This window comes from Mytilus edulis, chromosome 5 (assembly GCF_963676685.1).
Source record: "Mytilus edulis chromosome 5, xbMytEdul2.2, whole genome shotgun sequence".
NCBI classification, from domain to species: domain Eukaryota; kingdom Metazoa; phylum Mollusca; class Bivalvia; order Mytilida; family Mytilidae; genus Mytilus; species Mytilus edulis.
The window spans coordinates 31,001,369-31,023,515 of NC_092348.1; the positions used below are offsets into that span (position 1 = coordinate 31,001,369).

A 22,147-nucleotide genomic window follows, 5' to 3' on the forward strand; every position below is an offset into this window, starting at 1 on the left:
GAAAACAAAGTATTTTCTTAATTTTGTCTGTCCAAATTTTCGATCCTGTGGTTCGGTGATTTTCGTTGCTTCATCTCTATCTTATTTGTTGTTTTCATAAATTGTTTCAGTGTTACACTGTATATAAGTAAGGCCGTTAGTTTTCTTGTTGAGTCCTTCCACATTTTTCTGTCAGTGCTTTTTATAGCCGACTACAAGCTGAGACTACAAGCTGAGACTACTATAACTGTTATAGTAGTCTCAGCTATATAAGGTACGAGTTTTCGTAGGAGTTTTCGTTGTTGAAGGCCGTACGATAGCATATACTTTATTTTATCCTGATGGATAGTTATCTTATTTGCTATCATACCACATCTCCACTGTTTTTTAAAAGCAAGCACCAACAAACGATGAATGGACGGTTTATTTTATTGAATTTACACTAAAACAAAAAGACAACAGTCGCTAGTAGTATAACGATATATAAATGTATTTACTAGGATAATATGGTTGAAAAAACCTTTTTGTACAAAATCGAAAAGCGGTACGCAACAGAGGCCTTCTGAACTGAATTAACGGCATGTATTTAATAATATTTGATAAGTTAGACATTTTGTATATTTATAAGCCTGTAAAGCTTTGATATCAACAAAATATCGTCACTTGATTTTATCTAAACAGTGATTAATTTCCTCTTAAAAATATGATATACTGCAAGACGCCGTACACACAAAAGTTGTTATTTTGCAATTCGCCGTACAACGTCCTGCAATTCGCCGTACAACGTCCTGCAATTCGCCGTACAACAAACAAACAATGTTTTTGTCCATATTCTTTAAAAAACATGTTTTTGACAACAAATTTCAGTAAATATAATGCCACACTATAATAATCTAAAAATGTGTCTAGAAAAATAATGAAAAACAGTTCAATATCTTGAGAATGGAGCGACAGAGGACGATCGACCTCGAAATTTTCCGGTACTAAGTGGCAAGTTTTGGGGTATTACACAAAATCTTGAATTAATTTTGTTCTTATCGGCCTAATAATTTAAAGAATTATATATCAGAAAATCATTTCTTAAGCGGCACCCTCATCAAATGAGTGGAAATGCTTTAAATTGGATGAATTCTTAACTTGTTTACTTTTTTTTCTATTTCTCTCCGCTTCGTTAGTACCCAATTTCCGGTGGCGATGATACACAGTGAACATAAGTATTGCGGTTGTCCACACTGTTACGAGAATGTCTCTATATTTGATAAATGATTTTTTTAGGGTTTGTTTTATCATGAAAATATTTACCGGTACATATGAATTGTGATCTAAAAATGTGTATTGCTGTAAAACCTACAAGCCCTGATACTGTTACATAATGTATGCTTGAAATCCCACAACAAAAGTAAGTATATATATACATTGTAGAACCAATATATGGTCCATCTGAATCAGTAAACATTTTGGACTTAAGGTGGTACCCAACACCTGCACTAAAATTAATTTGGCTCGTTTAATTTTTATAAAATTTTGACAAAGTATTTACTTTGACCCTTTGACAAAAATATAAAAATTTCAAAAAATTTAAACCAACCAATTAATCAGAAAAATTACACTGGTTATATAGCAGTTTGACAAACACTTATTTTGATCATTGAGAAGCTTAATATTCCCTTATGAACACTACGTCATTAAAACGTTCTTCTGATTTTACAGAGTTATCTCCCTGTAGTGTTAGGTACCACCTTAAACTATTATAGTTACCTGAACTTATTAGTTTGATTTCTTTAACAAAACTTAAAAGCTTTTCCATTACAGTTTCAGTTCGATCTGAAAATATAAATGTATATACTAACAATATTATGATAGTCACCTTCAGGCCATAGAAATCTAATTTATATTGTTCTCTTAACGAATAATGTATGTCTTTGTTTCTTACTAAAATTGATGAACAAGGCAAATATAAATGAAGATTTGTTTTGACAATAACCTAGCTTTTGTGACATATTTGCACTGGTGCTCTTTCCATGTCTTTGTAGCAACATTCCAACAGCGCCTACAAACGGAGTGTAGATCTCCTAATGTTTACAGGGCTTGTATTTCCTATCATAATATTTCGACGATATAGGATTTCTGCTCACACGGAAGCTATTAAACCAGGTGTTCCAAGTTGTGAAGCTGAAATCATCACGAGTTGGTGGAGCGTTGTAGAACAAGTTGTGTTCCTAATGTCAAAACTACAATCCTGTCCCCCTTTCCCGAATATGACCTTACGAATTAGACTTATAACCTGGTTTGTACTAACATAAGAAACACGACGGGTGACATATGAGAGCATCCCAGGTTTTTGTTGGGTTCGTGTTCCTCAGTCTGTAGCTTTCTTTGTTGTGTTTTGTGAATTTCTTTTTTGTCTGTTTGTTTTTTCCCTTTTTATCCATATGCATGACGTTGTCGGTTTATTTTCGACTTCGGAGTTTTATTTGTCTCTGGTATTTGTTACCTCTCTTTCGTGAACATGTGAGTTAATATTACCATGTCCATGTTTCTGTGTAACGTTAAAACACTGACATGAATAAAAACGGAGTGTTTCAACACAGATACAGTATGTCTTAATTTTTTTATAGCAAATTCATACATTTTAATTCCAAAAACCTTTCATTAATATGAAGTGGATGTTCTGGTTTGTGAATTTCTTAAAACAAAACAGACAAAAAAACAGTTACATGTACTAATAATATAAAATGTCTGATGATTGATTTTTGTAAATCATGTTTTTCTTTTCATGTATTATTGTACACTAATGAATGTAATAAATTTAGTTATAATTCAGTAATCAATGGCTAGTAATATCCTTATCAATAAGATAGTATTACATATATTTAGAGTGTACATAGCGTTGTCAAAGTGCTTATAGACATGTTTTTAAAAAAAAAGCAATTGAAACATTTTAAAAACAATAATCAACAAACAAAAAGAAAAAGAAGAAGAAGAAGAAGAAGAAGAAGAAGAAGAAGAAGAAATTTTATTTTTCAATTATGGGCCCCAAACGCCATTACAATACAAACAATGAGATAAAAAAAAAAGGAATATTGAAAACTATTTAAAAGTTCTTAACAGATATGTAGATAACGAATCTATAATATTTTTTTTTATAAATATCTAATGCATTTTAATGCAAGTGTGGTTGATAACTATAACAAACAAACAGCCCAAAAAGAGACAGAGAAAAAATAATAGATATCCATATATGTAAAGTACACAATAAGTTGGATAAACATATAAAGTAGCCAACAAGAAAGTAAGAGTTAAGCATGTAATATATGACCGCCGTTGATGGTAAACTTGGAATTGACAGTAAATCATAGCAAATACAATGTACACTTTATGTATAGTATATGTATGTTCATAGTATACAGATAAAGCAAAACAAAAGTCCTGTCCCCCAAGCACCTAGGAAAGATCATGAAAACTATGTGTAAACGGAAGTCTTCTATTACTTAAAAGTCCAACCGATGACGAAAACAGTATCCGGACGCCTTTATTATCGTTTTGCTCCTAAAATAACTCAAACGAAAAAACCATAAGAGAGAATGACAAATGCGACTATGCATGGTACCTATAGGACACAAAGGCATGATGAGTAATGTATTGTGGAAGAAAGAGAAGTGACACACAAAATGAGGTCCTCTCATTTAATAGTATATATATACTTGTGTTTTAAATTTGTTACATGGTTCAGATTTTATATAAGGTTCTCTTAAAAATGTATTATCGATGGAATTTTCCCTTTTGTAGTGTTTTGAAGAAGTATTTACTAATGAGGAGTGGTATATTGTTGTTTTTCATTTTGTTCTTTTTATATACAACAGCTTGCCAATTATAAAATAAACAATGATCTATTTAATGACAAAACCTCATATCGAAAAAAAAACTTTAATCATTCACGAAACCACCGATCAAGGATGGAAAAGGATTAGACGTTCATTAACATGTAAAACTCCACAACATACCTGTACTGTGTGTGCAATCCCTTGTGAGGAGCCTGCATTCAGTTGTTGTTTTTGCAAGTAATTTATTTTCCACTTATTGTTGCTCTCCATTATCATGATTATCTAATAATTATTTTTCTCTCTCGAATCGTGTCACATCTTAAGACTCAAAATCTTACTATATGACACGAGTTAAGTCGTGATGGCTTTCTATGGCCCTACAGCTGTCTACCTTTTTGTTCTTTCGTTCTTTGCAATTGGTCTCTGTTGGACACTTGTCTCATTGGCAATCATACCACATTTTCTTTATATACAATAGCATAAAATACATACCATTTGAACAGTTTCCTTTAGCTTCTGATTTTAAAGCATAATTCATAGCAGCGAAAAGCACAAACAAGATGAATGTCCCAGTGGAAAACATATTAGAACTCAATTTTCACAAAACGTAATACAAACTACAATCAACGAAAAGAAACTTTAAATATGTATTTGCTATTGATCGTTAATGATAGTATCGCGTGATCAAAGACATCAATCGACTAGACAATAAAACGTATAAGGTTTTCCCTTCTAATGTCGAATTTCATTCTGTACATTTGTTCATGTAACCTATAGAAGTTCATAGTGTTACAGGCTGTTGTTTCGGACATGTTGGTACTTAAACCTAAAACAGGACAGACGGACTGATGAACGGACGCACAGACCAAAAAACAACACAATGCCCCTATGTAGAGCAAAACAAAATCAAGGATATGAAGGTTTTAGAGTCTGTGTTGCAGAGTGTATATTCAACACATCCTTTATTTATTTGGTTTATTTTTTTATTTAGGATAGTTGCTTTGTAAAGAGAGATAACTCAGACAATTCAATTTTATTTGTAGAATTTAACGTTTTATATATTATGTTTATCTGTTTTCTTTGTGCAGTAAGAAAACTTTACCATTTTCAATTTCAAATCTATTCAAACGTTTCTGTTTTTGTTTGTAAACTTTACTTTCATAATTTATAATAAAATTATATTTTTTTAGTGATTGTATTTAGTATTTTTTTTTAATAAGCATGCAAGTCACCTTTTTGTTACATTTGTCAAATTAATTTGTCAAATCAATCTAGAACCAACTAAAAGTCTCGAGTGAAGAATGTCGTTGGTTCTATCTCCGATTGGGTATACGTAAATCAAACTCTATAATTGTTATGTGTGCTGCTCGGACTATAATCGGTATTGAGGAGAAACAGCAAAGACTAGTCGTCTTCGAAGGGCACATATCTAATCCCCCCCCCTTGTTGTGGACTTTTTACTTAATGAGCTTACACTCAGCATGAAAGTCTCGTCGAAAATAGTTCTAGTGTTCACACCATTCAAAAATTGTATTGTTATGCAGTGTATATAAAGTGCGAATCCAGCTAGTTCATTTTCACTGTCATATGCGGGTATGTCTATTGTAGAATAAAGGATCATGGGAAAACTGTATTTGTTACGTTTTGAAAATACCAAATTAATTGATTTGAAGGAAAGTTTTTACATATTTTCATTGTGATATGTCTTTATTATGTACAAACATAGCATTAAAGTTCAAATAAGTGTTATAAAAGCAACATAATATAGCATATCGATTTTTGAAAGCGATCCATTTTAACTATAGATGCGATGAATTATCACTGTTGGTGCAGTCATATCTGATGTGGAATTTTCGAAGATGCGAGGAATTTTTATTGTAGAATTATGTGATAAATGCACTTGAAACAAATAAAAAAACGTAGTTGATGACTTTAGAATTTATGATAAATGTATTCAAATTGAAATACAAACTCCTCATTCATTCTTTATCAAATATATAGCTTTTCAAATTTGTAACAAAAACGCTTCTCAAAATGTCATATTGTATTTTTCAAATTACGTTTTTCCTTGATTTAAAAAAAAAATTAAAAGATATTTCTGTATTTTTTTGAAGTCAAAGATTCATATTGCGGAGTTTAAGTGCAGTCTGTGTAAAATAGAGACGAGTACATTTGAGGACGTTATCTTCCACGCAATAAATACACTTTCGAACAGAGAAATATGCATCTTGAAACGCAATGGTGACAGAAAAGCTTATAAAAGATTAACTTTCCCCAGTTGTACCCTCAACTGCTTCAATTTCCATATTCTGAAAAAGACAGTTTTGGTAGAACAAATGTTCTTGACTCGATTGTTGCTAGCATGATTTTAACTGTATAAGGTGAAACGGTATGTGACATAAATTATCCACAGTCATTAAAACATGAAATGTAAGGTGTTTGACGTTAAGCACGTTATTGCGTCAATGTCGTCAAATACGACAGAGCAATTTGATAAATAGCTCTTCTATGAAATCTAAATAGTTCAGCTTTATGAAATTTATATCCATTGATTAGGCAGGTATTACTATTTCCAAAAATATAAAAAAAAATATTCTTTAACTTTTCATAATAGTTTCAAATAATGATACAAATATTGCCAAAACGTCAAAAATATGCGTGTCAGACGTAACAAATTATTCGCAAAATAACTTTTGCGGGAATTTTTGTGGTCTAAACAAGAGTTTAAAATCTGCAAAAATTCGCATGAATGATAAACGTCATATATAATTTATGAAGTCATTGCTGTTTTTTGTGTTGATGGAACGGTCAAAGCTGATTTTTTCAAAAATGAATAATCCTCGCCATCGTCAGGTTTTGGAAAATGGTAAGTTATCAAAAGTTACCGCTGTTTAAAGTATTAGAAGATATAAAATTTTGTTTTCATAAATTATTCCTACAAAAGTGCTTAGATAGACCAATTAAAATCCGGAATTTTACAGCACTCGCACCACAAATAAAAACGCATTGGCTTCGGGAAAATGTCTTGCAAGATTGTCCAAAGTCGAATTTCGACGCTTTTTACCAAAACACTGTCAGTTTCAACGTCATTATATTAAATATTAAATTTGTAGCATACAAAATAGTGCTTTTGCGTAATTGTGCTTTCATCCCACAATACGATAACATACATTTTGATAAGCTGTGAAGTCGAAATGACTTCGTTTTTTAACAAATCAAATGTCTTGCAAGTTTGTCCACTGAACAATTTTCTTACGTTTTGAACGTTTTCGATTCGGGACGCTAATACATATATGTGTTTTCAAATTATTTCTAAAAGTTTGTTCTTTGTTTTGGTGTTAAACACCGCTACACGTATAAGCGACATTTGTTGTATTTTATTGACCTGTCATCATAGGTAGGAGAAGCCGGACATCAGGCGAGCTTTAGTTAAAATATTTGCAATAACTGTCGATTAGGATCGGAGTCGAACAAATATCGCCACGAGCGTATCTTAAAATCGCCGCAGGCTTTTTATCACTTTATATGAACTCATTATGCCAATCACCCTCCTTGGTCATCAAAATTGAAAGCAGTTCGTAATATCATATGATGTATGAACGATTTTTCATTGTTTTTAAATAACAAGTACGGTTCGATTTCATGTTTTCAGATCAGAGGACAAAACAAAATAACAAAATTACAAATTTTGAAAATAGATAGAATCATAGAAACCACGATAAGAACTGTAATATATAATAGTAGTTATAATCAAATAGAAAATGAATAATTATCTTAAATGAAAAGAAAAAAAACCATATGGTAATTTGTCAATAAATAGATAAAATATTTCAGATGACTGGGGTTGTTCATTTAACCAAGATTCTAAAGTTCAGAAAGGGCTATATTACTAGAGGATAAAAGATCAACCGTTTATTTTCAAACTTGTAAAGCGTAGAACTGCGATTTGCTATTCATCTGCAATACGGTTTATTTGTGCCAAAATTGAAGGGGTCAGTAAAATGGTTGTACCTGAGGAGTTACACCTAAAAAAAAAACCAACAACATTTAAAAAAATAAAAAAAAAAGATAAAAGCACAAAACATAAAAACTATGTTATTTAAGCAACATGAATTGCTTCCTCCCTTCCCTCTTTTCTTAAATCTAAAAGGGTGACCAACGCATTATATACAATTAATAGGCACTATTTTCTCAACCAAATACCTATTTTGTATTGTTTATTTTTGCTTGCGTAACTACCAGTAGGACATATTTCATACATATTCAAGACTTTAAAGTATCCATATCGATCAAAAATGATAAAAACAAAACGAACAAAGTATACTCGATTACCGACGTAAAACGTCAAATTTTGACGTTACCAATTGGGACGCAATATCGTGCGTAACGTCTGGGCGAACTTTTTTGTTTGCATTGGTACGTGAAGTAGAGCACCCTTGATACAAATTTTTTTTTTTATCCGTAATGAACAGCTCGATACCAGAGGAGGATTTAGGGGGACAGGGGGTTGCCCCCTTTTTAGGAAAACATTTGGTTACTTTTATATGGAATCACTGGAGCGGGCCCCTTCTTATGTAGTCATTGGACCCCTACTTATAAAAATTTCTAGATCCGCGAGTGGATACTACCACAGAGGTCAAACAATGCACATTTGAGTAATTGTACACAACATGCATGCTACAATCTGATCAATGATCCCGCTTACTGCTTTATCAGATTCTCGTATCCCGCTTATACTATGCAGTTTTCATTTTTTTAAATTTTCCGTGTCCCGTTATACTTTATTTCTCGTTTTCACGACACAATCATTTGACTATCACGTGTCACGCTTACAAAAAAATCGGCAATTCCGCGTCACGCTTATACCTCAACGCGACCCACTATTCTACTCTTTTCTGACTCATATTAAGCCCATTATAGATATATTTAAAAAGTGTGTTTTTTATCCCTTTTTATCCCGTCTCGTTTCGGGTTGAGCCACAGATAGATAAGATGTCATATGTGACAATGAGACAACTCTCAAAACGAGTCACAATTTATAAAAGTATACCTTATACGTCAAAATACGGTCTTCAACATGGAGTCTTGGCTCACACCGAACAGCAAGTTATAAAGGGCCCCAGTGTAAAACCTTTTAAACGGGAAAACCAACGATTCAATCTTTATCAAGATGTTCGTAATTAGTGGTGAAGTGTCATGGAAATGGATAAAAAAACAAGGATATGGAAATGGATAAAAAACAAAAGGATTAAGATCCCTATACGATTCATAAGAAATTTTAAAGATGGAATACATTTGAAATAAATGTTATTTCTATTGAATTTTTTTAGAGTGTTTTAAAACCAAACTTTCCTCCGTAAGTTAAATTTTATCAAATTCGTCTCTTACTTTATCTATTGTTTGAGCAAGTCGGCTAAATTAAGGCTTTACAGCTAATTTCCTAATGCATGTAAAGCGAAACTTTGGTTGACTTGATTGCTTAGTTTGTATAATTGTTTATACAAACTTTGTAAATAAGATTGACATCTTTAAACAATATGTATCGGCATAGTTTAACTTGTATTTGTATAATTATTATATTTGAATTAAATAAAATTGGGTGTTATCATAATGATTGTACAAAAAAAAAAAAAGCAAGCACGCTAACTAAAGTCTTGCTTTACATGCTTAAAAAAATACGCTGTTTCATAGATAAAAAAAATTAGATATATCATACAGTGAAAATGCGCCGCATATACAATACTAATGAATCGCTCTACAGTGAAAATGAAAGAATAGTATCAATATTCGACAGTAAACATGGCATAAAGAAAGCATCAAAGTGGAATTCAGTTCAATATGAAGAAACTGAATGACAAAACCTATTCTACGTTATACAACTTTAATAATTGTGTTAAAATGAATATTTTTTCTGCAACAACATCTTACCTGTTAGTTATAAAACACCTGCACGATCTGTTCGTGAAATGTCCTAAATATTCACCTTTTTTGGTATATATTTCACAGCTATTTGGATTTAGGCGCGAAAAAAACCCCGTTCGCATCTCTTACTTTGTTTTATTAGTATTATGTGTTTCTTAACATATACTTTTTAACTCATTTTCTTCATTTTCTTCAAAAATAAAAAATAAAAAAAGTCGTCTGTTTACATGGTTTATTTATCATTCTGTACATCAAAAATTTCTGGCATATACAGTGAAAATGATATTTTAGGATCCGCACTTTACATACACTGGTTATGAGCCATGTCAGAGTATGCATTTAACATTTAATATTTGTCGCTGATCGTTAAGAAGCCAAACATCATTAAATTCCATTGACTAATTCACGAAGCATCACTTACAAAATGAACTATCTAAGTCTCTATGATTAAATATAGTTTTTTTTTATATGAGTTGGAATGGTTAAATTTAAATGTCTGTTATTTAGTTATATTTTTTATTCCAATCTGCTCTTTGTTTTGTTTTTTAATGCACTCAAACACAACATTTTTAACTTTCTTCTGAAATGCAAGGTTTCAAACAAGGAACGTCAACCATCAGAAAGGAAATATTTGGGCGACAATGTAAAGACGAGGTTATTATGATATTCCTTATTTTATTGTGTTGTGTTTTAATATATAATCAATAAAACATAAAGTACATCCGTATTAGACTAGTATGTTAATTTTTAAAATGAGTATCACAATCTACTAGAAATTTTTGTGAATAAGATAAAAGATGCGGGAGTTTCTCGCTACATTGACGACCCATTGGTGGCCTTCGGCTGTTGTCTGCTCTATGGTCGAGTTGTTGTCGCTTTGACACATTTCCCATTTCCATTCTCAATTTTATGAACTCCTCAAAGTTATATGAATAAAATAATATTATATATACTATTTATACATATGATGTCGATTTTACTGCGATATAGCTGTAACACGCTAGCTTCCTACCAAGACAATGCTTACATTACATGTAAGTTGCATTATAATACGTCATTTTGATTGGCTAATAGCGATCTTGCATCATTTTGCAATTACCATTCATTTCAAAATAAATTGTAATATTCATGATGACACACGTTTCCACAACAAAGTGCACACTGTCAGATAAATAAAAGAAAACTTAATAGTAATCGAGTTTTCATGATCATAGCGAAAACATGTAATCATAAGTATTGAATGCTTCTTTTAGTAAATTCACAAAGGTTATAAAAACGTTAACCGTGCGCATATTTTTAGAATGAGCGCTTCCGCGCATCATACAAAATGTACTTCGGTCAACGGTTTTACACGCCACTGAATTAACAAATAGAAGCATTCAATTCAAAACCGGTATAAGGAAATAATTCGTAAATATAACTCAACATGCAGACATCTTATACGTTCAGGTATTTCACATCCAAAATTTTATGGAAATATTCTTTATAAAGCACAAAAATGTCAGTATTCTCCTCAGAAACTAACAAAACCTTTAAATAGACTTATTAAAAGGGGATATAGTTACGATACTGTTGTCAGGTCATTAAAGATTGCATATTTTGGCTTTAACATTGATTCACTGATAGGGTCTTTGCATCGGAACTAAACACATTTATTTCTAAAAAAACAGTTGTTGGCATGACACGGGTTATGTTCTTCTCATATATTTTATGATAGTATGATACTAAACCCCTAACGGGAGGGATTGTACCTGATATTCATATGATGAAGACATAATCTTTCAATCAGTTTAATTGAGGTCTGGAGCTGGCATGTCAGTTAACTGCTAGTAGTCTGTTGTTATTTATGTATTATTGTCATTTTATTTATTTTCTTTTGTTACATCTTTTGATATCAGACTCGGACTTCTCTTGAACTGAATTTTAATGTGCGTATTGTTATTCTTTTACTTTTCTACATTGGCTAGAGGTATAGGGGGAGGGTTGAGATCTCATAAACATGTTTAACCCCGCCGCAATTTTGCGCCTGTCCCAAGTCAGGAGCCTCTGGCCTTTGTTAGTCTTGTATGATTTTAAATTTTAGTTTCTTGTGTATAATTCGGAGTTTAGTATGACGTCCATTATCACTGTACTATTATGCATATTTTAGGGGCCAGCTGAAGGACACCTACGGGTGCGGGAATTCTCGCTACATTGAAGACCCATTGGTTGCCTTCGGCTGTTGTTTGCTCTATGGTCGGGTGGTTGTCGCTTTGACATATTCACCATTTCCTTTCTCAATTTTAATTCTTCCGAGAATGAAAAATTGATAAAAATATGACCAATTATCTCACCCCCATTAAATTAAATCTACACCAACCTTCGTAATAGATAGTGTACATCAAATAAAACAATAATATTTTTATAAATATTAACAATTAATAATCATTTATTACAATAAAAAATAAAAATATTGCAATTAAACTATTGAGGTATGTTAAAATTGTTGAACAGCTTATGGTTCAAGTGTCTTTTGGGCCAAACCACCTATCAAGGTGTCTCAGCGTCCTCATTTATGCCTTTAATTTATAACACAACTACATGCACTGTTTTGCGTCGTCGTAGTTGGCACTGTGTCCGTATCCATACTTATACTGGAATATCCTTTTCTCAAAGCGAACCTGTCGTCTGCAGGTACATCACAACCATCATCATCGCCATTTTCTGTAAGTCGTTTTATTACTGACATGAACATCTCCGTTACGTTTTCGTTTGTTTTGGCGCTTGTCTCTATGTGAGGTAAATTTTCCCTCTCTGCAAAATCCTAAAATATATGAAAATCAACACGATAACAGTAATACTTTTTTCATAATTTCATTAACGACTTTTGACTCCGCATTACATCTTTTTTTTTTACATGTAATTACCGTCTATGCGGTATGATATCCTGATACTCAGTGAAGCAAGAACAACCAAAAGAAGTATTCAAATGGTGATATGAATTGGGGGGGGGGGATTACTGTTTTCCGGTTATTATGTCGTGTATATAATTATAAAATGAAATTATCACTTTTAATGTGTTTTACGCTATCATGGATGATACAGCATGGATTTGTAACACTTTGAATGATACAATATCAATTGCTTACAATATGAAAGATGGTGAAAGATACTATAACTGATACAAACGAAAAATATGAGTGACTCATACATGTAGTCTTTTAATGTTGACAAACATGAAGATCTTAAAATGTATATTAAAAAACAAATTTGCATCAATGTCATTTTGCTTAGTTTCTTTGTTATAAATTCTGATGTCGGACTCGGACTTCTTTTAAATCGAGTTAAACAGTGGGTATAACTGCGGTTGTTTTTCTTCGTTGGCTACAGACATACGCGAGGGTTGGGATCTCACAAAACATGTTTGAACCGGCGCATATTTTGACTGTCCCAAGTCAAGAGTCTCTAGCCTTTGTTGGACTTGTATGATATTTTATTTTAGTCCGTTTATATGCTTTGGAGTTCCATTATCACTGAACTAGTTCATATTTTCGTATAGGGGCCAGCTGAAGCACGCCTCCGGGGGCTGGATTTACTTGCTGTGTTGAAGGTCCACCGGTGACCTTCGGCAATATTCTGCTCTTTGGTAGGGTTTGTGTTGTTGTTTTTTTTTTTGTTTTTTTTACATATTCCACATTTCCATTCTCAGTTTTATCTTCTATCTTATTGATGAGTTTCGAATTTACATGCGAATGCGCATAAACGAACATGTAGGTTACCATGGCGTCAATAATACTCCATTCCCCTAACCCATCACAACTCCGAACTAAACCGGAAATACACATTGTTGTCCTTAAAATACATTTTTAAAAGAACAAAACCAATATACCTCGACGTCCTGTTTGTTGATTTCACGTTTCATGTCAGATTTGTTTCCTACTGGAATTACAACTGCTTTTTCGTTCTGCTGATTATATCTTTTCCATCATTCACATATATCACTTGCCGTCTCTAAAGATTCCTGCAAGAAAAAGACAACTTCAATAATTATTATCAGTTGCAAAAGTTGGTAATATTTTTAGTTGTTAGTGGCGGATACGATTTGTTTTGTTTTATAAAACAGCACTTAAAATGATTACTAATTATGTCGATGTTCTTCTCACAAACCCGCTACACTAAACTGAATAAAATAGAAATCATTTAAGACTATTTTTATTTACTGATGATAACTTTTTAGCTTGTATAGCCATAATAACATTTAAGAAATAATAAATTGACCGTTATTATTACAATAACATAAACGGTACCAATTTGTCTCAACCAGTTGCGCAGTATAGCAAGCGTGTAAATAATAACATAAAAAGAACAGTGTAAAATCCTGTATAGCTGCCTTACCTGATTGGAAATATCAAACATTATAAAAGAGGGACGACAGATACCAAAGGGACAGTCAAACTCATAAATTGAAAACAAACTGACAACGCCATGGCTCAAAATGAAACAAACAATAGTACACATGACACAACATAGAAAATTAAAGAATAAACAACACGAACCCCACTAAAAACTAAGGGTGATCTCAGGTGCTCCGGAAGGGTAAGCAGATCCTGCTCCACATAAGGCACCCGTCGTGTTGCTTATGTGATAACATATCCGGTAAATAGTCTAATTCGGTAGGTCACATTCATGAAAGGGAAGGGGATTGTAGTTACCACGTAAGGAACACATCCGATTTCATTTGTGAAACGGTTATTCCATAACGGTCAACCAACTCGTGACGGCGTCGGTAAAATTTAAGAAGGGATGATTTCAACTTCACTATTTGGAACTCTTGGTTTAAAAGCTTCCTTGTGAGCAGCAACCCTGTACCATGAAAATCATGATAGGAAATGCAAGCACGGGAATATCGTTTCAATTGGGAGATATAACAGTTGCGTCCATTTATAGAATAATAGTTGATAGAGAACCTCTCGTATCTTCTATCCCCATCTGTGTCATTCTGAAACATCATTGCTATACATATTGAATAATATCTGACTTGATGAAAATAATAAACTTGGTCATCTCGAGGAACAATATAAGTTTTAAAAAACCCTTACATGACAAAATGTAAATCATTTTTAAAATTCAATGGCAAGATATAAGCCCCCCCCCCTCCTTATGTTTTAACATGTACATATTAACACAAAGATAACCTTTCAATAAATTTAATGCATCGTTACAGAAAGGGTTGTCTTCTTTATCTTAGATACTAACATCACACCTTGGTCCAATGATATGTGGAAAAGGATCTGCTTACCCTTCAGGAGCACCTGAGATCTGCCCCAGTTTTAGGTGGAATTCAATTTGATAAATCTTTAGTTTTCTATATTGTGTCTTGTAAAGTATTATTTTTCTGTTTGTCTTTTTCTTTTTTAGCCATGGCATTGTCAGTTTACTTTCAATCTGTGAGTGTGATTGTTCCTCTGATATCTTTCGCCTCTCGTTTCTCATTGGCAATCATATAACATCTTGTTAATTTCATAGAACCAAAAATATACTACGAAGAAGAAAGTGCCTTCAAAATACAAACTATTAAAAAAATTTAAACATAGAGACTGCACAAATATTCAAACTCCCTCAGTGTGCAATGATGAACCTTTACAATATTATTGAGGATAACTGTATTCAAGGAAACACATTCAACATACATGTAACAATCGCTCAAAAAAGAGAGAGTTGAGAACCGAATCAAAATACAACTTTAGTATTTCGTATTCGCGTATTCGTGTTTTAGCTTTTATAAACAGTATTATGCTGAGAAGACAAACAATTTAAAAAGATAGGTGGGAATTTTAATGCTTTGTCAGTTTTCCTGTTATCATGTCTGACATATAACGGCAGGACTCTTTTTTGTTAAAGTTGTTTTGCTCTTTGATTTAAAAAAAGTTAATTTCAACACAGCATCATAAGATATGCCAAGAAACTCAAACATAACAGGCGAATACGCTACACCGAGATACTTTATGCGGCTCGGTAATGAATGAGCATGAAATACCAAAGATAAATGAAGGAAATTTAAGATAATGACAACAAATAGATCACTTGACCTTAACCCCCCCAGAAAACAGATCATCAAGTTAGAACATATAATGGTTAATTCGGTAAATGTCATAGTTTAAGTCTAGTTCGTTGTGCAAAACAAAACAAAGTAACGAACTTTGCTGAAATAAATAACAACTAATTATGTACGTAAATATACTGTTTTTAATATTATTTACCTTTTGAAAGATTCGAAAACGTCAAGTGGTTGCAATTAGATACCCAGTAAAGCTAGCATAGTCACCATGAATAGCTTCTGATCCAACACCCTATAAATGTTGTATGAACACTTTATATCCTATCTCAAGCTCTAGGGTTCCAGATATCGCACCAGCATCACGGTTACTAAAGCTGTGTCCAAATGTCAACCTGTTGTTATTTTTCATAAGTATAATGTGTAACTTGGTTCAAAGGACAAAAAAGTGCAATCGAAGTAGTAAAGTCCTTTGACAGAAGTACGAAAGATACCCGTTTTGGAATCGTATGCATTACCTGTATTTGTGAATACTTTATCAAATACTACAGTTGACGTTCCTGAACGTGTTACTGTTTTCGACAATGTGGCATAAAATCCAATCGGTTTTTGGTTGTTGTTCCTACAGTTGGTGCCTTAAAAAGCAGAAATAAAATACAGCTTTAGGTAACATTTAGAGCAAAACTACCTTAATAGATATCCTATTAAGAAATTTGTATTGTTGTACAATATTTATCTGTCTTCCTTTTTGATTTAGTGGAAATAAGTCTGTAATTTTTCATGATAAAAAGAAAAAGATTCCAACCATATGTTCCCACTCAAAAGTATTGATTGTCAACGAAAAAAGGGATCTAATCACCTGGACGTCATTCTGGATCCGCCAGTGCTTTTGATGAATGTTCAATTATGCATTAATAAAAATGTGTTTTCAAATTGATATCATTTTATCTATCTTTTGAATGAAACTATTACTTCATACTATTAAGCTATAGTATTGACTTCATACTATTAAGCTATAGTATTGGTACAAATTAAAAGTTTTATTTTGTTGCAAATGGAAGATGGTTTGTGGCTCAAATGAAACACCAATTAGTGTAAAAGCAAACCACCGAAGACAAATATATTATGTTTGATTTGAGGGGTTGTTATATCATGAAAATATTTACCGATGCATTTGAATTAAGATATAAAATGTGTATTGTTGTTAAAAACTATATATATATTGTTACAAATGTATACTTACAAGTAAAATCCCACAGCAATATTTAGTATAGAACCGTAAATATATCTTTATTCAATTCAGTAAACATTTTGGACTATAATTATGATAGTTACCTGAACTTATTTGTTTAATTTCTTTATCAAAATTTAATAGCTTTTCCATGACAATTTCTGTTCGATCTAAAAATATAAATCTATATACTAACAATATTTTATCACAAGAAACCGCTTCAGTGATAAATTTGCACTGATGCGCTTCACTTGTTTTCTATATAGCAATATTCCAGCAGTGCCTACATACAGAGTATGAATTTCCCAGTTGATACCGACGGTATTTCGAAGCTTGTCCCAATACAGTCAGGAGCTTGTAGTTCAGTGGTTGTCGGTTTTTTTTTCGTAAACTGTTCTGTTATAAATTTGGGTGTTAGTTTTCTGAATTGAATTATTTCCTATTTTTCATGACGGGGCTTTTTATAGTCGACAATACGGTATGGGGTTTTCTCATTGTTCAAGGTTGCACGGTTGCCTATAATTGCTTACATCCATTTCATTTGAATTACGGTGAGTAGTTGTTTTTTTGGCAGGCATACCACATCTCCTTAATATTAGACTTCTTCAAAAAACTACCAATGGGAAATTTTATGTGTTGACTCGTTTCCAAGAAAATCTCATATAATCTGAACCATATAACAAATTCAAACAGTGTGACTGTAAAGAAATGATTGATCGCTCACAAACATGTAAGACCCCGCAACCTGATTTGTGTAAACCAATCCCTTAGCAAGAGCCTGTTATCCATTGGTTGTCTTTTGTTTTTGCAATATATTTTGTCTTTTTTTACTTTCTCGTTTAATGTCTCGATTACACCTTCATAACGAATCTACATCGTCCCTTTACTCATTTTAAGACAAGGATGTAAAATTGAAAAATGCTAAATAAATGAATTTCCAGTGCAACTTTTCCTTTAGTTTCCGGATTTTCTTTTCTTTCTTTGGAACGGAGGAACATGTAGGTTGGAGGGGGGGGGGCATTTTATTTAATTGAGCTATTTATACTGTAAATTCATGCTGTCTCTAGTCTGGTCAAAGGGTCAGAGCGTTCTACTTAATTAAACGATACATTGTTGAAATAAGATGACATGTTTTCACGTGCAGAGAAAGGAGTAGGTCCGGTAAGGACCGATTTTGGCCTCAAATTTCAGGTTCATCTGAATAAAGATTTTGACCACTTTTTAAACACTTAAGTGTCTATTTTATTTGAATTAATTAGTTAAGGTGAAGGATTTTAACAGATTTAGTCATTAAAAACGATCCGATTCAAGCTCAAATATGAATAATCTACCAAATATGCCGAAAAATGTCACTTTTCAGATGGTTTTTGGTAGAAATGAAAGTGGCCGCATCCGTGTTCATCCTCAACCTTTATATATGTTATGTATTATCATAAAATACAACTTACATTTCAATATAAAGGATGAACACGAATGCGGCCACTTTCGTTTTACACGAAAACCGTCTAAAATTTAACTAAAATGCTAGAATTATGAGGATTTCAGTAATTTAGCATGACTTAATGGTGCTAGTACCGGATATATGTGCATTGTATTGTCAAAAACAGCCCATATTTATGTAGCAGAAGCATTCTACTGTCCAATAAATAACTAAAGGTTTACATTTTAACAATTTTGTAAAACTGCTATATTTTGGGGCCAAAAAGGGGTCTTACTGAACCTACTTCTTTCACTTATGACCAATGCATGACTATATTTCATCTTTCTTATTGGTCAATGATTTTGCGGGGTCAGCACGAGTTCACGTGTAAGTGCGTTGTGGTCGCTTCCTTTTGTCATCAGCATTTGATGTGTTTTTGTTAAAAATTCTCACCCACATACCTCCCTTAGTGTATTATTTTGAAGAATGTATGTTTATTTATGGGGCAGATTTTTCTCCCTACCTTTGCTATTCTTGGTCATTTATTCAATAGATATGATGTAATTTCGTATTAATTATATATTATTATTTCATATTAAATATGAACTTTTATGGCAAATGTTTTATTTGCAAAATATATTTTTTGCATTTTATGATTTTGAATAAATGACCTTTTTTCGTCAGTTTAGTTTTTATATCATATAGCAAATCAAGCTCAGACTCTGGCCTGTGTATTTCAAGTATGTTTATGGTATCTAGCTGTACATTGAACATGTTGAAGAAAATTATGTGTTTCATCATATTAACGGCTTTAATTTCGAAATAAAACATCACATTTGTGTTTGTTATTTTTTTCCAACTTGCCAAATAAGGGGAGATAACTCAGATAAAGTTATTTTATAGTACAGAGTGTTTTGAATTTACCAATTTTTGTGTATAGCAAGAACAAAAGTTCGGTGACACCATTTTTTTTTTCTTATCTGAAGTCATGATTAAGAGCTATCTTCTCCCGTGTTCATTAAAATGCTATGTTGTTGTATTCTTTTATCACAAACAATTGGATTTTCCATGCTTATTCTATACAAAATCTGACAATTTTCCACAATCTGTAGCGTGGAAAAAAACCTCCAGTGACCCTTACTTTTTATTATTATTTAAAAAACAAAAACACGATAAACTTCATTTTGACAAAGTAATAAAATTTAATGGATTTTGATCAAGACGCCACAGCAATCTTCATAGTCTGACAAGTGAATTCCATTAGGAATATTAATCACAGGAGAAAAAATAACTATCGAGTAGATGACAGACTGACATATAAATTTGTTAAAATTAGAGAGTAAATTTTACACGATGTTAAAATCAACTTATCATGCAGCAGGTAACAAGGTTCATGCGCAATGAGTTGAAATGCATAGATTTGTTACAGGAATAGAGTTTGATTGTTTTATGAAACAATTCAGTGTACGAAAACAGCCAATATTTGCCTTGACCGAGAATGCTTCAATTCAAAACCGGTACCGTAATTATCCTATTAGAATAGAAAAAATCATAGGGACCTAAATAAATCAAGAATTTACTACCGCTCGAGGTAAAATGTTTTGCATGAAGTGCCATCCCATGATAAAATAATACGGAGCCCCGCTAGGGACATGCAAAGAAAAAAATATATTGTGCGCACAATTTAAATATATTGTGCGCACAACTTAAACATATTGTGCGCACAATATGATATGGTGTTTGCCTAAAATTAGGAAAACAGTTTTCTCTTGACCATGAACTCATTTTATTGATAATTCAACAAGTTTAAATGTTCGTAGTTTACACGAAATCTCAGACACCAAATGCAATAGTTCTTCTATATTTGGTTGTATGAAACGATTTTAATGTCTCAATGTCACCAACGTTTTTGTTTGGTGTTTTGGTGTATTTCTCGGATACTATAAGCATTTAGCTAGATATATTTGGTGTACGGAATGTTTGTATGGTGTTATTGTCTATCTTGCAGTAATATTAATCTGACCTTGATTTTATATTCATGGTTCGTGTTATTTGATTCTTGTTTGGTCTGTTTTTCAGATACTATAAGGAATAACTTTATTTGTTTTATGGAATGATTGTAATGTATATATATATTTGTCTGACCTTGAATTTATTTTCATGGTTTATTGGTCAATTTTAAAAATCTCAGAATTGGTCTATTTTTTAGATACGATAATAAAGGTATAGTTTAACTGTATTTAATGTACAAAATATTTATAAGGCGCGCATGTTTTATAATGTTTGTTTCTCAGATACATTTGGTTCTTCAATACAGCACCCGAAGGCGCGCTTCAGCTGGCCCGTATATTCAGCTATTTCAGTAGTTATCGTTTGTTTATTTAATGTATACGTGTTTCTCGTTTTTATATAGATTAGACCGTTGGTTTTCCGGTTTGAATGGTTTTACACTAGTAATTTTGGGGACCCTTATATAGATTGCTGTTTGTTGTGAGCCTACGCTACGTGTTAAAGACCGTACCTTGACCTATAATGGTTTACTTTTATAAATTGTGACTTGGATGGAGAGTTATCTCCTTGGCATTAATACCACATCTTCCTTTATCTATCCAAAATATATTAAAGAAGTTCAAATTCAAATTCATAGAAGACCAAGTTAACACAAAGGCCAGAGGCTCCTGACCTTGGACGGACACAAAAATGCGGCGGAGTTAAACATGTTTTGTGAGATCTCAACCCTCCTTTTATAACTCTAGCCAATGCAGATAAAACAAAACCCAGCAAAACCCAGCAATACCGACAGTAAAACTCAGTTTAAAAGAAGTCCGTGTCCGATGTCCAATGTCAGAATAGGTAACAAATGAAACATGACAATGATACATAAATTAACAAAGCACTACTAGCAGTTACTGACATGCCAGCTCCACAACTCAATATATGAGAAGTATATAACCCGTATTTGTATGAGCTATGGTGTCTCATTGGTACTCGCATCGATCGCGGTCAATCGGGCCACAAGTTTTTGAATAAATGATGCCCCAAAACAGACCATATTTGGAAAAAATTGAATCATAATAGTTTCGTTTGTTTTCAAAATATACCACTGAGGAATACTTTTTCATTGACTATTCCTTATTAAAACTGCTTCGTAACATTTCAGTTTCATAATGAATACGAACAATATTTTGTAAAATTGTATATACATGAGATCGATCAAAAAAAGATACTATCAGTGACCTCTTGCCCTCTCTTCTTTTAATCAGAATGAATCAGAACTTGGCCTGAAACATTTGTACACAACTCTTAAAAAAAATTCTAATTCATAACAATGCATAATTAGCACTAGAACACACCCGTGACATCGCGGGTCTGTGGCTGAATTAAAGAATATAACTATGCGTAAGCCTTATTTTAGTATTGGTATTGTCATCTGATAAAGTCATGCCAATTATAAGATGCACAGTTTTCTCTTCGTTCAACATCTTTCTGTTTGAACCCGTCGACCTGGAACTTATCAATTATTGGTATTATTAATTTTATTTGGAAAACAAAAGTCCCTGGAAAGGAGTATTTTTTAATCAACAGCATTGACCTATATTAGTTATAAATAAAGTTGAGTTCTTTGATTCGCTGTTTTACGTCATTCCGGCTTACAAATTGAGAACTGTACATGCTGTACCTATACGCCTTATTTTCAGTCCAGAATTATATTATTCGTATTGTCATCTTAAAAAGTC

The 22,147-nt window shown here is 32.5% G+C and overlaps 2 protein-coding genes and 1 pseudogene across 2 annotated transcripts in view; all 3 read right to left on the reverse strand.

Moving 5' to 3' along the window:
• Positions 1–4,417, reverse strand: part of LOC139523421 (complement C1q-like protein 4) — an 8,183-nt gene extending 3,766 nt beyond the window's left edge. Inside the window, exons 1-2 of the mRNA XM_071317456.1 lie at positions 4,296–4,417; positions 1,738–1,803 (exon numbers count right to left, since the gene is read on the reverse strand). Of these exons, the coding sequence (XP_071173557.1) occupies positions 1,738–1,803; positions 4,296–4,386 (157 nt within the window). The 5' untranslated portion in view covers positions 4,387–4,417. The remainder of the gene's footprint in view (positions 1–1,737; positions 1,804–4,295) is intronic.
• A 7,689-nt stretch (positions 4,418–12,106) lies between these two features.
• Positions 12,107–22,147, reverse strand: part of LOC139523440 (ras-related protein Rab-30-like) — an 87,490-nt gene continuing 77,449 nt past the window's right edge. The window contains exon 7 of the mRNA XM_071317484.1: positions 12,107–12,528. Within this exon, the coding sequence (XP_071173585.1) occupies positions 12,286–12,528 (243 nt within the window). The 3' untranslated portion in view covers positions 12,107–12,285. The remainder of the gene's footprint in view (positions 12,529–22,147) is intronic.
• On the reverse strand, positions 15,986–18,751 carry LOC139522586 (complement C1q-like protein 3; annotated as a pseudogene).